Genomic DNA, 16131 nt, shown 5'->3' with positions numbered 1-16131 from the left:
TACTTTTTCTTGCATACAGCCACTTGTCATATGCTTCAAGTATATGCATGGTACTTATCTTTTATTTTTTTCCCCAGGTGCAACACACACTCAGCTCATAGAGGGAGCAGAACAAGCCAGTAAGGGGAGGGTGATGGGGCGATTCTTTCACCTCCACCCTCGCAGGCGGATTAGCCTAGTTCCCTGGCTGGCACGCTGGATCCGCAAGGGAGCAGTACCAGTGGCCACCATGAACATGCAGCTGGCAGTGCCCAAGGGAGAGGAAGTACCAGACGCCTGGCACCATCAGCTCATTTTTGGGGTTACCCCCAATGCAATTTTCATGGCCAACCCGTTGGATGAAGGTGAGGCACGCTGATTGATGTTTGACCAGCACAAATGTGTTTTACATGGGTGTGTGTCTGTGTGGGTTAGATAAGGTAGAGCCAGTGTTCAACCTTTATAATTAAGCCTGCCATCAATGAATTTCAGCTTTTATTTGTTTTTATTTATTTTTATTTCAATGTGCATTCGTTTTCATGTATTTTTCTTCTCAGTAAGTGAGAGGGAGTTGCATACACGACTCTGCAGTGAATCCGTGCTGCTGATTCGCAGGGAGGATGTGCTGCAGAGATGGATGCCTGATTGCTGTCTGTCCAGCCTATCAGAGGGCCGATCCGACCCCCGCTGGAAGGCCCTGGATGTTGAGGGTGAGCAATGCTTTGTGCTCGCTCTTTGTGTGTGTGTGTGTGTGTGTGTGTGTGTGTTTGTGTGTGTGTGTGTCTCTCTCTCTCTCTCTCTGTCTCTCTCATCTATCTATCTATCTACAGTCACCCACAATCAAATTCCTCATCTTAATTTCCTTATTTATCTTCTTCTTTTCTCCCTTCCTTCTAATCAGGCCAGGTGAATCAGATGGTCCTGGAAGAGGATCAAGAACATAAGCCCAAGTTAACACATATAGTGATCCCTGCAGCCTACAGTTCGGGAATCACGCTCTTTGCAATTAGAGACTCAGATTTAGGAAGGGAGCTCCTCAGCTCCTCTGAACTCCCTTCGTGGTGAATCGGTGACCACAACCGGACACAGTTTCACACATCTGCTGTGAGACGATGCATGTGTTTTGGTTTATAGTGGCTACAGCAGGAGCGTACCATGGGGTTTCATCTTGGGAAAATAAGACTATCTGGGCCTTATTTATGATAATTTATTTCGATTTTATCCTCAACCTAATCATAAGGTTGCATCTCTCAAAATGTTTACATGCATACTTCATAACATAAATAATATTTTGAATGACGTGCTTTTAAAATACCAACCCGGCTGTGTGGCTGGTAATGCTCTGGATAAAGTACTTTTTTCAAACAAACCAATGTGTCACTGATTTGGGAATTCTGGTTTTGAATTTGATGTTGAATTCTGTCACTGAATTGGGAAACAAAGCTGCACAGGTGTCAAGCATTTGTTGAAGGGGCACGCTCAAAAATATTTCCCTGTGGCAATCACTTATCACATTTTTCTAAGCTTACAAAAATAACTGTAAAAGTGTGCATCTTCAACATTTACACTGTGAACAAACGTATTAGCATCACTGGTATACAATTGCTATATGCTGTGGCTGTCGTAGAAGAGACAAATAAAATGGGGTAAAAGCAACTTTATTGTTGTACAAGTCAACCAAACTCTGTGGCTTTTGCAGGGCCCTTGCATGCCCATTTCCATATGCACAAGGTGGCAGGACTCATTGTAAGGTATGAGAGCGGTGCCTGCTGGCCTGCGTGCCAACTGCCAAGGTGTGGGCATGAGGTTAGGAGGGTGTCATGGAAATGTCACTATTTTGCTAGATTTGTCTCCTTTTAAACTAATAAGTTAACGTCTAAGGGCACAATACAAAATCGCAAAAGTTCGACATGTGTGAAAGTTCTCTTCTGTCAAAGCTGTCGCTGTTTCGTGTGAAGTGCTCGGATCCCACAAACCAGCGTGGTACTCAGCAGCGACACGTGGTGGCAGGCGGCACTACATTTCCCACAATCCCCCGCTGCAGCATGGTCGGGAAGGACACTCCGGGACAGCCGTCGCCTGGGCCTGCTGAGAGTGTCCCGCCCAGGGGTGGAGGTGTCCGCGGTTTCTGACACGGGGTGAAGGTTTTCGCACTTTAGCGTCCCGCGAAATAGTTTGCGAAGTGCGCCAAAGTTGCTCGCGCCGCTTCCGGCTGACCACTCGAGAATCCGGGTGGAGCGATTGAGGCCACGTGGTCCAAACGAAAGTTGCTCGGCGCTCCGCATCGGGCGCAGAGTGGCTCCCTCCTCCCTCCAGCTGTCCGGACGGGACGAGTCGCGTCCGCTCCGAGAACCTGGTCTTCCTCCCCGCTCCGAGAACCTGGTCTTCCTCCCCGCTCCGAGAACCTGGTCTTCCCCGCTCCGAGCCGCAAACACACGAGTGAGTTTAGCCCGATGATGAAACGTAGTGATTTTAGTGTCATGCCACATTTGGTCATGTTGGGGTTTACCTGAGCTTTTCTTCTTCTTGGTCTTCTTCTTCTTCTTCTTGGTCTTCCTCTTCTTGGTCTTCTTCTTCTTCTTGGTCTTCTTCTTCTTCTTCTTGGTCTTCCTCTTCTTGGTCTTCTTCTTCTTCTTCTTGGTCTTCTTCTTGTTCTTGGTCTTTTTTTCTTCTTCTTCTTCTTCTTCTTCTTCTTGGTCTGGGTCTGGCGCTTGTGAACGTAGGATCCTGGGGTCGTGTGTTGTGCTGCACGCTGGAAGCATATTGTGTGGTGGAGAATCCAGTATTCACCATTACTTTGTGTGGAGGTTTTGCTGCAGCGTATTCACCATCCACCCGACAGTGTAATGTAAGTGGAACAAGTCTGGCTTTGATGCCCCCTTTCCCCCCAGCTTGTGCACGTTGCCATCTTTGAATGAGACATTGCAGGACTCCTTTAGTCAACTCTTTTATCCGAGGCACATTGTTGGCCATGTAGGTGACTGACATTCCCAAATCCATTTTCTTGGATTTGGGCTTTTGCTTGCAGTTTGCAACTCGTGCATCCCTTTTAAATTCGTTACCCTCGCACGTGAGTCACATGGATGAGTGATTCCAATTAATGCCAGCGAGGGAGGGGAGGTAATTGCTGAAACACTCTGCCCTTTGTTTCTTCCCCTTCACTGCTCAGGGCAGATGGGCTGATATGGCTCTGCTGACCGACGTGTTATTGCCCAACTCTCAGACTTAGTGTGTTGAGCATTAGAACTGAGGATGGTTTGAACTCTGACCTCAGTTTGTTTGAGTGGTTGGGGGTTTACCCTAATCTTGCAAAGGCTTAGTTAAGAAGGCGCTCAATGTTTGCTTGAACCCGTTGCACGACCTTTATCAAACTTTTATCAAACATTGGCTTGTGTCAAGGGAGGGAGAGAGAGAGAGAGAAAAGAAGATAACCTTAGTGCAAAATGCATGTTGGAATCGTTGCATTGTTTGTTGTTTTGTTTTTTAATCATTTTTCTGTTGAAACAAAATATCAAATCCCTTTGGCCATGACAGTGCATCACAGACTTGTAAACAAAACGCTTCAAAATCCCAAATGTTAACAGAATCCTGAGCATGCCTGCTTGCAAGAGCCACTAATCTGTTAAAACAAGACCCAGCTGCTAGACAGGCCATGAGATGCAGTTTATCTTAACCCGATTAATGGCTATTTTCCATGCAAATGAGATCCTTTTAGTCGCTTGAGATTTGGTCTTGCATGGTGTAACCAGCGTTTTCCTTCCTATCTGCATTGGTTCTTGAACGTGTGGCATGACACAATAATTTAAGACCCTAGGCCTCAGAAAAGGTCAGCAATTTTTCACAACTAAGCCAGCTCCTTTTTGTTATAGGTCAGTTTTCACATGCAATTAAACTGCTACTTTGTGACCTACTCTGAACTCTGCTCATTAATTCATAGGGATGGCGACAAAGGCCTGAATGCATTGGTTCTCATCTAATCAGTCAGGACTGACTCTTCAATATGTCTGTTACATAGTTGCCATGGCTGAGCGGGTGCTGGTGATTGGCAGCGGTGGGCGGGAACACGCTCTGGCATGGAAGCTGGCCCAGTCGCCAAATGTACAGCAGGTTCTGGTGGCTCCTGGAAATGCAGGCACAGCTAACTGTGGGAAGATCAGCAACTCTGGTAAAAACACGTGTGCACACACATTGACTGTCACTTCTTCCCAAAAGTGGATTTGTGCAAAACCACAACAGGAGGGGTGGGGGGGGGGCAGAGTTTCCCAAGACTGACATTTCAAAAAAATTACCATTTTGAATACCAGTCATTGTTGTATAAGATGCGAGCTTAGCATGGGCATCTGGGTATTGTAATGGTCTATTCCGTTGCCTACCAACATGGGGATCGCTGGTTCGAATCCCGTGTAACCTCCAGCTTGGTCGGGTGTCCCTACAGACACTGTTGGCCGTGTCTACGGGTGGGAAGCCGGATGTGGGTATGTGTCCTGGTTGCTGCACTAGTGCCTCCTCTGGTTGGTCAGGGCACCTGTTCGGCGGGGAGGGGGAACTGGGGGGTCACATGATCCTCCCACGCGCTACATCCTCCTGGTGAAACTCTTCACTGTCAGGTAAAAAGAAGCGGCTGGCGACTCCACATGTATGGGAGGAGGCATGTGGTAGTCTGCAGCCCTCCCCGGATCGGCAGAGGGGGTGGAGCAGCGACCGGGCCGGCTCAGAAGAGCGGGGTAATTGGCTGGATACAGTGGGGGTGGGGGAGTGAAGATTTTATGAAAGGTATCCTTAAATCATAAAACCCTGCAAGTTGTACTGTTTTTCTAGATTAAGACCAATACAACATGGCTTTCTCTGCTGATGAAATCACTTGAACTAAGTGGTTATCCCTCAGGTCTGTTTAAATATATGAGAATGGTACGATCACCTCAGCGTTATACTGAGAATTTTCAAGTGTTCATGATTAGGTATCAGTGGGTAAAAACAAACGTTGCAGCATTCACTTTGTTCAAATGGAAACAACAGCAGCTTGCAGGGCTTTTCCCCCCCAGATTCTTAATTCAAGCAGTATTAACTCTCTCGTTCTCTCTGGCTCTCTGCTTTCCCTTGGTCAGAGGTCTCAGTGAGTAACCACACCATCTTGGCTCAGTTCTGCAAGGATCACAATGTGGGACTTGTTGTGGTCGGACCCGAGGTGCCCCTGGCCGCAGGTAAGCGTTCTCCTGTTGAGCCCTCATTGCGTTTGGGCGATGAGGGGTCAGTAGCTTAAAGAGATCGACAAATGTCTCTTTATGTTTCGATTTAGTCTCTATTAACTTGCTGATCCAGTCAAAACTAGCACTGCATAATACATTGCCTACTTTTCCCCCCATCTGTCTCGTCTAGGTATTGTGGATGACCTCACGGCTGCGGGGGTGCTGTGTTTCGGCCCCACAGCCAAAGCAGCTCAGCTCGAGGGCAGCAAGAGTTTTTCCAAGGCCTTCATGGAACGTCATGGCATCCCCACTGCCCGCTGGGGCTCCTTCACCGACCCCCAGGAGGCCTGCAAATACATACGCACGTCAGTAAAGTAGTTGATGAATGCTAATTAGGGTTTTAACCTTGGAGAAGGGTGTGGGCGCAGCAGGTTGAATTTGGCCCCAAGTTAATCAATGGAAAATGTGAAATTATATCAAGGATGTTTGTTTTTTCCTGAATCATGATGCACCACAGGACAAAAAACATATCTGTTTTTGTTGAGCCATCACTACTAAATACGCCAGAGATTAGGTCTGTACCTTACTCTATCTTGTATTCCAGCAAGTATAAAGGAGGCTGACATTTCACTCCCTACCATGTTTACATAAAACTATGCATAATCAGAAACACTTTATTTGTCGTTTCATTTCATGCACTTGTGCACATGAAATGACATGAAACGTCATCTCCCCCAGCCCACAATAGTGCAACACAAAGACAAAAATATATCCAAGAACATATATATCCAAACTTAACATATATATCTAGACTAAAAAAAAAAAATATCGCTGTCCAGGAGAAAGAACGCCAGCCAGGATGACTGCCGGTCTGCATGGGCTAGCAGTTAGCTTAGCCTGTCCCCCTTCCACGTCCTGCCAGACCACCCTCGGCGTTTCCTCTTTGGGCACAGCTCCAGGCAGGGCCGTGATCCCTGGACCTACAGCACGGAGATAAAAGCAGTAGTTTAAAATCTGGCTCTTGGACACCTCACTGCTGGTTTTCATTTCTAAAGCCATCTATCTAATCAGGGATTTTTAGATCTGCTGTGGCAGGAACAAGTAACTAAACAAATAGCTTGCTTGCAGAGTAGAAAAACAGCAGTACTATGAGTCTCAGAGTTGCAACTACTTGCACATGAGGTAATGTGCATGCATGTGTGTGTGTGTGTGGGGGGGGGGGTATAAGGGCGGCAACTCATGACCTGCATTACACTCTTTTAATCAATGACACCTTAACACTCATCGATCCAGTTAACAGAAAACCTGATTGCATTGGATGACATAATTTCTTACCTTTCTTACCTGATGACATAATTTCTTACCTACGGGCGTTGGTAAACATCGGGACACAAAGAGCCATGGACATCTATAGCTCTGACAACGACTCCAAGAGGATAAATTCTGAGTCTCATCACCAGCCAGTCAGACTAGCTTGGTCTAGTCAGAAAGGCACGAACTGAGGAAGCCCCTTGGATGAGAGGCGAAACGTCTTCACGGATATATACCAAGTCCTGTTGCACTTGATTCAACTCCTTTGGATAACCGTGACCTGGATGAATGAGAACATTCACAGACAATTTCCTACCTGATCTATTTGAAAAGGGTTAATCCCATTATGCTGAAAGCTTCCCAGCTTTCCTGGAAGACAGACCTCAGACTTGTTGCCAGTTGTGGAAGTTATGAAACAAATTGCAGAATTTATATGGTGTATTCCAGTTACAGCAAGTATGGAAATTTAAGTTGACCCATGAGGTATCAGTGGGTTGTACAAATCTGCCATTTTGTAGGAAATGTTTGCAGAAGTTAATATCTCCTGGGGTACATGTATATCTTTCTAATTTATCACTTAGCTTATAATTATTGACTATATACATAACATATCTTTTTGTGAATGAACTGAATTAAACACGACTTTCTTTAAAAAGAGATGTAAATGGATCATCATGACCGTTGAAAAATCCTTAACAGTTCATCTAACCTGGGACCGAACAGCGCCATTATTTTGACAGTTTATTCATACAGGGTCTAATCTCAGTTATATGCAGTTACAGCCTTGCATGCATATGATAACTTATATATGCATTACAGTCTTGGCTGAACAACAGATGTTAAGCTCAGTCACATCTGCTGCAGACTGCTGCAGGTCCAATGAAAAGTAGAAAAGAGCAAATCATATAAAGGTGTTCTGGACTTGACCTTTGTTATCTGTTGTGTTTTGCCATCAGGGCCAGCATCCAGGCCTTGGTGGTGAAGGCCAGTGGTCTTGCCGCAGGAAAGGGAGTCATTGTGGCCAAGGACCAGGAAGAGGCCTGTCAAGCAGTGATGGACATCATGAAGGTGCCAGACTATGAGATGCCTCTCTGTTGTAGTAGTTGAAGTATGGACAATTCCTCTCTGCAACCGGTGTGGCTTAGCTGAATATTGTCTTGAAGTTGATGTCTTAATATTTTTAACTGAAGGGTTATTAGGGTTGTGTGTGTATGTTTGGAGGGATAACTTGTTGTTCGGTGCTTTATATTTTTGAAAAAGGTGGGCCAGTGGTTAGCGCTGTCGCCTCACTGCAAGAAAGTCCTGGGTTTGAACCCCGGAGTTGTCCAACCTTTTTTTTTGGGGGGGGGGGGGTCGTCCTTTGTGTGGAGTTTGCATGTTCTCCCCGTGTCTGCGGTGGGTTTTCTCCGGATGCTCCGGTTTCCCCCACCATCGAAAAGACATGCATGTTAGGGTTAGTACTCCTGTCTGTGCCCCTGAGCAAGGCATTGCAAGACGAACTGGAGTTTCCCCAGGTGCTGCACAGCAGCTGCCCACTGTTCCTAGACACAGCTAGGATGGGTTACATGCAGAGGAAGAATTGCCCCACAGGGATTAATAAAGTATTAAAAAAAAACATTCTCACATTTACATTGGCCTTTATATTCATTTAAGGACAGGTTGATGGAGCGTGCATGACCTCTTTTTCCAGACTTTTCTGCTACTTCTTGCCCTGAAATCTCATTGAAGTTCGTAAATTCCGTGTTCTATTTAGTTTTACGTTTTCAAATATTGAGGATGTCTTTTTAATTTGAAATTCTTTCATTTGTCAATTGCTTCCCCTCCAGAAAATTCATTCTTCAATAGCCCAACAGTCTCTCCCCCTCTCCTTAAGTCGCCACTTCAATTTGGTGGTGGTTTTTGTGATCGTCAGCAGAATTATGTCTGTCTGGCTCTCAGAAGTTGGTTCGTGCGAGAAATGCATTTTCGCTGAATCTATTTCCTACAGCCTTTCAAACCACCCTGAGGAATTTTGAAAGACGGCTTTGTGACCTGTTGATGGGGAAGATGGTCATCATTTTGAAGGATAATTTGTCTCTCTTTACTGTTTGTCACAGGAAAAAGCCTTTGGATCTGCCGGGGAGACCGTAGTTGTGGAGGAGCTTCTGGAGGGAGAGGAAGTGTCTGTGAGTTAGACCTGTGCCTCATAGAATCACACCCGTTCCATTTCCACAAAACATAAACTATTTGCACACAACTTTATCTAAAAAATTAAAAGTATGGCACAATCGGGGCGTCCGGGTGGCGTGGCAGTCTATTCCGTTGCCTACATACACGAGGATTGCCGGTTTGAATCCCCACCTTCGGCTTGCTCTGGTGTCCCTACAGACACAATTGGCTGTGTCTACGGGTGGGAAGCCGGATGTGGGTATGTGTCCTGGTCACTGCACTAGCGCCTCCTCTGGTCGGTCGAGGCGCCTGTTCAGCGGGGAGGGGGAACTGGGGGGAATAGCATGTCCTCTCACACGCTACGTCCCCCTGGTGAAACTCCTCACTGTCAGGTGAAAAGAAGCAGCTGGTGACTCCACATGTATGGGAGGAGGCATGTGGTAGTCTGCAGCCCTCCCCGGATCGGCAGAGGGGGTGGAGCAGTGACCGGGACGGCTCGGAAGAGTGGGGTAATTGGCTGGATACAACAGGGGGAAAGGGGGAAAAATCCACAAAAAAAATATGGCACAATCAACACACACAAGACACAGTAGTGGTCAATCAAGGAATCATTTTGAACGTCTAGTCTTAAATAAAACAATTTTTTTTCAAACCTGTTTTATGCGACGTGTTGTACCTTTATTTCCTTCTGTATTGTTTTCATCTCGCATTCTTGTCCCTGTTGTGGTGCCTTCACGTGTTTCCTGTTTGAATCATGTTTGGCTTTTCTTTGAAGTGCTTTGTAAACTTATTTTACAAAAAGTGATTTGCAAATAAAGTATTGATATCATGTAAGATAAACCTGCGGCTAAAACAGGAAGTCAGACATTGTTGGCAGACATAATGGCAGGATTGTGTAACCCTGAAAAGGGTAAGGGGTGGTTGGCTAGGGGCTGTATAAAACATTACTGTGAAGACTAATGACCAGACGCTCCTCTCCTGTCCCCCCTTTCACAGTGTCTGTGCTTTAGTGACGGCTCCTTGGTGTCTCCGATGCCACCAGCGCAAGATCACAAGCGGCTGCAGGACGGTGACCTGGGCCCCAACACGGGTGGCATGGGGGCGTACTGCCCCACGCCACAGGTACACAGACACATTTGCATGTATTAAGATGTATGAGGTTGTCCGACTGATTTTCACAAACACTCTATCCACACCCACTGTTTTTAAAAAAAAATCTCTATTACATTTTTGCACAGGTTTATACGACAAACAGAACAAAATGTAAACGTGCCTGTGAGTTTTATCTCATGAAAACCAAACCCACCAACCAATAACCCACCCTCAACCCACCCAACTGCACACTAAACTGGAGAAGCAAAACAAGTGGATGAAAAATGTTTTTTGCATGAATATATATATATATATAATACGCACACGTGTATATATACACACACACATACATATATAAAACATATATAAAAGATAATAATCAAAAAATGTATATAAATATATACACGTGTGTGTGTGTGTATATATATATATCCCCACATGCAAACATATACATATATACAAATATATATACATGTAAAATGAAATAGAAAATAGAATTGAAAAAATTAAGAAAGGAGGGGATGGGGGAAGGAGAGAGGAAAATGGAGGGAGCTCAGCTATCCTCAGGGTCAGGCAGAACTGTCAAATTATTTATATTGTCCAAGAGGGGTCTCCATGTTTTATTAAAGGATCTCAGGGAGCCTTTAAGGGAGAATCCTCCTGGTTTTGTGTTGGCTTGAAACAAACTAAAAATTCCCGCAAAGCCTTGGTCCTCAGTGGCGCATGGTTAAACTTCTGCCATATGCATTCCCCGCTGGCCCTGACTTAAGCCACCATCTTAGGCGGCACGATGGCGCAGTGGTTAGCGCTGTCGCCTCACAGCAAGAAGGTCTTGGCTCAGGTCGTCCTCTGTGTGGAGTTTGCATGTTCTCCCCATGCTCCCCGAGTAAATTCCCCACGGGGATCAGTTAAAGTGTCTCAATCTCTGATCTGTCCAGGTGAGTGAGGAGCTTCTGCAGCAAATCAAAGAGTCTGTTCTGCAGAAAACTGTGGACGGAATGAAGGAGGAAGGAGCTCCCTACGTGGGTAAGTTCCCTCCTTCAAAAGCTTCCTCCGTCTTTAGTTTTGTCCAGCACTGTCAAAGTGTGACCCGGCCAACCCGCGAATGAAACACAGCTTGTACCTTTCTCTTTATTCATTCATTTACGTCTCTGCAGGTGTGCTATATGCGGGGCTGATGTTAACCAAGCAAGGGCCAAAGGTCCTCGAGTTCAACTGTCGCTTTGGAGACCCCGAGTGTCAGGTGTGTATGCGTGTATTTTTTTTCTTTTTTGTGTTTGTGGGGGTAAAGGTATCTGATTGTGTGTTCTCTGTCACCTTGTGCCCCTCCAGGTTCTGTTACCCCTGCTGAAGACTGACCTTTATGAGGTGTTGATGAACACCCTGAATGGCAAGCTGTCCTCCAACCCCCCTGCGTGGCACCGGGACAGCTCTGCGGTCACCGTGGTGATGGCCAGTGCTGGCTACCCGGGCTCTTACCAGAAAGGAGTCGAGATCACAGGTGCTGCGCGATGACTGCCAAAACACAACTTGGACTGTACACATTTGATGAGATGATAAAAGCATAGTTTAAAAAAAAAAACTTGTACTTACAAATTTGCATATTTTGATATTTGAAAAACTTGGTAAAGCATGACTTGCTTCAGAAAAAACACAAATCATTAAACCGCAAGAATAGGTTGTTTTGCATTGGATTGATTTGATTTGCAAGTCATTACAACATGTTGGCAGGGAATATTTATCATCACAGGCTCACTAACCGCTCCGTCAATCAGTTAATGAAGTAGTTTATTTCTTTTCCCTCTCCAACATGCTCATTTGAATTCTCATGGTTTTAATAAATGTGCCTCATTTACATTTTGGGCGTCGTGCCGATGATTCTGTCAAACTAGAAACACGTGAGAGCATCCGTCTGTCCTCAGGTCTGTCTCAGGTGCAGGAGATGGGACTGCAGGTTTTCCATGCAGGCACAGCGCTGAAGGAAGGGGGCGTGGTCTCAAGTGGAGGGCGTGTCCTGACGGTCACTGCCGTCAGGTCGTCCCTGGAGACGGCCCTGCAGGCAGCCAATCATGGTGTGGAGGCTGTGGGCTTCCCCAGAGCCGTATACCGTCGCGACATCGGCCACAGGGCCATCGCCCACCTGAACCAGCGCAGGTGTGTGTGATCGTGCAGCAGTGCACGTGTGTATGTGTGTATGTGTGTGTGTGTGTGTGTATGTGTGTATGTGTGTGTGTGTGTGTGTGTGTGTGTGTGTGTGTGTACACACAAACATACAGTAACATTAACCTCTGTTACTGTTTGTGTTCTGTTTAAGTAACTGCATTGTTTTAACACTAGATCGACCATGGCCGCCACTTTGACAGTTTTGTATTTTCAAAGTTTAATAACTTTGTGGGGGGGGGTACAGACCCGCCGCTCCCTGAATGGCCCTAACATTGCATATATTTGAATTAAAATTAGTTTTAGATCAATTACACAAAAAAGAAGTTATTGTAAGATCTACCTAAAATGACCATGACCTGTCAAAATGACCACGCGTAATTTGCGTGTCATGGCGTGCATCATGTCACTATTTATGACGTGTGTTGGTCGCGTCATTTCCTTCGTGAAGTTCATTGCTCTGCCCTAGAAACACCCTAGTGTTCTCCGGTGCAGAGTAATAGTCTAAACCTGATCTCTGATTATTGCCAACATGTCTGGGTACAGATGCACCATGACTACCACCGAGGTGCTGCAGTATTTACAGGCGTTGGACAGCAGCCATTTTAAATTGTTTGAAAAATAGTATTAAAGGGCGCCTGGGTAGCATAGCGGTCTATTCTGTTGCCTACCAATATGGGGGTCGGTGGTTCGAATCCCTGTGTTACCTCCGGCTTGGTTGGGGGTCTCTACCGACACAATTGGCATGTCTGCGGGTGGGAAGCCAGATGTGAAGAGTAGGGTAATTGGCCAAGTAGAGTAAAAAAAAAAGGGGATGGGGTAGTATTAAAGTTGTTAAAATGTTAATTTTGGTGTCAGTTTCCTAACAGACATACTAACATATGCAATGCATTAATATCTCAGCTGGGTATTTATCTTGACAGAATATAGAGTTTAAAAACCGTGGGCGGTCATTTTGACTCACAAGCAAGGATGGGGCGAGGTTCACCACTTTGTGAACAACTGTGTGAGCAAATAGTCCAATAGTTTAAGAACAACGTTTCTCAACATACAACTGCAAGGAATTTAGGGATTTCATCATCTCCAGTCCATAATATCATCACAAGATTCAGAGAATCTGGAGAAATCTCTGCACGTAAGCGGCAAGGCCCAAAACCAACATTGAATGCCCGCGACCTTTGACCCCTCAGGCGGCACTGCGTTCAAAACCGACATCATTCTGTAAAGGATATGACCACGTGGGCTCAGGAGCACTTGGGAAAACCATCGTCAGTTAACACAGTTGGTCGCTACATCTACAAGTGCAAGTTAAAACTCTACCATGCAAAGCCAAAGCCAGATATCAACACCACCCAGAAACACCGCCCGCCGGCTTCTCTGGCCCGAGCTCATCTGAGATGGACTGACGCCAAGTGGACAAGTGTGCTGTGGTCTGACGAGTCCACATTTCACATTGTTTTTGGAAATCATGGACGTCGTGTCCTCCGGGCTAAAGAGGAAGAGGACCATCCAGATTGTTATCAGCCCAAAGTCCAAAAGCCAGCATCTGTGATGGTATGGGGGTGTGTTAGTGCCCCATGGCATCATGGGTAACTTGCACATCTGTGAAGGCACCATTAATGCTGAAAGGTACATACAGGTTTTGGAGCAACATGTGCTGCCATCCAAGCGACGTCTTTTTCAGGGTCGTCCCTGCTTGTTTCAGCAAGACAATGCCAAGCCACATTCTGCAGGTGGTCCACCAGCGGGGCTTCGTAGTAAAAGAGTGCGGGTACTGGACTGGCCTGCCTGCAGTCCAGACCTGTCTCCCATTGATAATGTGTGGCGCATTATGAAGCGCAAAATACCACAACGGAGACCCCGGACTGCTGAGCAACTGAAGTCGAACATCAGCAAGAATGGGGAAGAATTCCACCGACAAAGCTTCAACAAGTAGTGTCCTCAGTTCCCAAACGCTTGTTGAGTGTTGTTAAAAGGAAAGGTGGTGTAACACAGTGGTGAACATGCCCCTGTCCCAGCTTCTTTGGAACGTGCTGCAGGCATCACATTCTAAATGAGTGAATATTTGAAAAAAAAAAAATCCAATAAAGTTTATCAGTTTGAACATTAAATATCTTGTCTTTGTAGTGTATTCAACTGAATATAGGTGGAAAAGGATTTGCAAATCATTGTGTTCTGTTTTTATTTACGTTTTACACAACGTCCCAACTTCATTGGAATTGGGGTTTGTAGATCCTAGCTATGATATCTAGCATGTCATCCAGGAATTTTAAATTTTTTTGTATTGGACTTCTTATGCTACAATACTGTCATTTTGTACAACATGTAGACTTTTCTAATAAACACTAATAACGTTTAATTTCAGATACATGTGTCTTATTTGTTATAGTTGGTTAAGTTACACGATAATGTGAATTTTAAATGTGTACTGTGTTCCCTCCATTGTACACATGGTAGTTATAATACTCAACAAAAACAGTAGAACAACTTCTGGAGACATTTCAAAACATTTTCAGATTTTTATCGATTTGGATTTTTTTGTTTGTTTATGCATTAAAACTTAACAGCTTGATGATGTCATCACCCTAATAAAGAACACTACACTGGTGAGCCTCATAAAAACTACGAGGGATTAAAAGATGGACATCCAGAATGATATTTAACTGTCCTATGCTGTGTGTCTCTGACAGAGGTCTGACCTATAAAGACAGCGGTGTGGATATTGCAGCGGGTAACAAGCTGGTGGATATGATCAAACCTCTGGCCAAGGCGACCTCCCGGGCTGGTAATGTCTCTTTATTTACCACACGCCGATACAAACCCTATCATGTTGTGATCAACGCTGCCGCAGCAGGTGGGGAATTAGAAATCGGTTGTGTCGCCCTCTGAAGTCAATTTGTGTCTCGATGTGCGGTCAGCAATCTGATGCATCGAGACACAAAAGATGGATTTGTTTCGGATCAGCCCTTTTTCAGAAATGATATATGATGCAATTCAACACAGTTTATACAATAGTGCAAGCAATTCCACTTTAATCCTGCTAATGTAATTGTTTTGTTACTGGGTGCAAGAAGAAAATATAATGGGTGCACAGCTACTCAATCCCAGTAACGGGAGAGTGAGAGGAGGACAGTGGTAACATCTCATTAGGAATCTCATTTGTCGGTAGTGAAACATGAAATCTGCAACTTAACAACCCAAGACTGGCCCACAGTTGTGAGCTGTGTTTGGTGGTGCATTGTATAGCCCCTCATCATCCTCAACTTCCTTAAATCGGTGAGAAGGGGCATCCGGGTAGCAAAGCGGGTGGGAAGCCGGATATGGGTATGTGTCCTGGTCAGTCAGGGTGCCTGTTCAGGGGGAGGGGGAACTAGGGGGGATAGTGTGATCCTCCCACGCACTATGTCCCCCTGGGGAAACTCCTCATTGTCAGGTGGTGAGAAGCGGCTGACGACTCCACATGTCTAGTCTGCAGCCCTCCCCGGATCGGCGGGGGGGGTGGAGCTCGGAAGAGTGGGGTAATTGGCCAGCTACAATTGGGGAGAAAAGGGGGGGGGGGTAAAAAAAAAAACAGTGAGGCGAGGAACTGATAGAAATGAGAGGGCAGCCAGTTTGTTTTGGTTGAGCTTCTTTCGTCTTTCTGTAGTAGTTTGAAATTTGCAAAAGTCTGCAGAGCATTTGAATTAATGTTGAATTAAACACTGAATTGATGTTGCCTTTGTATAGAAAAGACATTGTGGATCAGATGACTTCATGCAAACATCAGCCTGTCTGTTTTTATGCTCTGTTCTCCAGGGTGCAATGCCGAGTTGGGAGGCTTTGCCGGGTTGTTTGATCTAAAGGCGGCAGGCTTCGTTGATCCCATCCTGGTGTCTGGGACAGATGGAGTGGGGACAAAACTCAAGGTTGGATCTCAGCATCTGAATCCTCCACTTACTTTGACAGCATGTGGGGGGGAAATTAGCCTGATGGTCCCGAGTATCTTTAGAGCATGTCTGTTAAATAAGATGCTTTGTTGCCTGTGGGATGAACTTCCCCCACATCCAGTCATCTAATATGGAAGCAAACACCATCTGCCACCATCGCTTTCTGTTCATTTCATGTCATTCATTGTTCCGTTTTTTGGATGTTTTCACTTGTCCAACATGTTTTTCAGTTGAAAGTTGCGGTTGCAAAACCCTGGATCTTATCAAAATCAAATGAAGATCTAACAAAACAGTCTAAAGTGGATTTAGTAGTTTGCAGCTCAGTACCG

The 16131-nt window shown here is 45.5% G+C and overlaps 1 protein-coding gene across 2 annotated transcripts in view; it reads left to right on the top strand.

Annotated features, from left to right (window-relative positions):
• gart (phosphoribosylglycinamide formyltransferase) overlaps positions 1-16131 on the top strand; it is a 31817-nt gene that overhangs the window by 2647 nt on the left and 13039 nt on the right. Inside the window, exons 3-16 of one of the 2 annotated variants that reach the window (XM_056301158.1) lie at positions 78-344; positions 537-689; positions 3995-4144; positions 5085-5180; positions 5356-5530; positions 7433-7544; positions 8573-8641; positions 9621-9746; positions 10655-10742; positions 10874-10959; positions 11049-11217; positions 11639-11870; positions 14567-14661; positions 15672-15781. In XM_056301158.1, the coding sequence (XP_056157133.1) occupies positions 78-344; positions 537-689; positions 3995-4144; positions 5085-5180; positions 5356-5530; positions 7433-7544; positions 8573-8641; positions 9621-9746; positions 10655-10742; positions 10874-10959; positions 11049-11217; positions 11639-11870; positions 14567-14661; positions 15672-15781 (1928 nt within the window). Of the gene's footprint in view, positions 1-77; positions 345-536; positions 690-2118; positions 2419-3994; positions 4145-5084; positions 5181-5355; positions 5531-7432; positions 7545-8572; positions 8642-9620; positions 9747-10654; positions 10743-10873; positions 10960-11048; positions 11218-11638; positions 11871-14566; positions 14662-15671; positions 15782-16131 lie in introns of those variants that run through there. The other variant, XM_056301159.1, reaches the window with a different exon arrangement.

This window comes from Lampris incognitus, chromosome 21 (genome assembly GCF_029633865.1).
Source record: "Lampris incognitus isolate fLamInc1 chromosome 21, fLamInc1.hap2, whole genome shotgun sequence".
Taxonomy (NCBI): Eukaryota; Metazoa; Chordata; class Actinopteri; order Lampriformes; family Lampridae; genus Lampris; species Lampris incognitus.
This window is presented reverse-complemented; position numbering and strand designations above follow the sequence as displayed.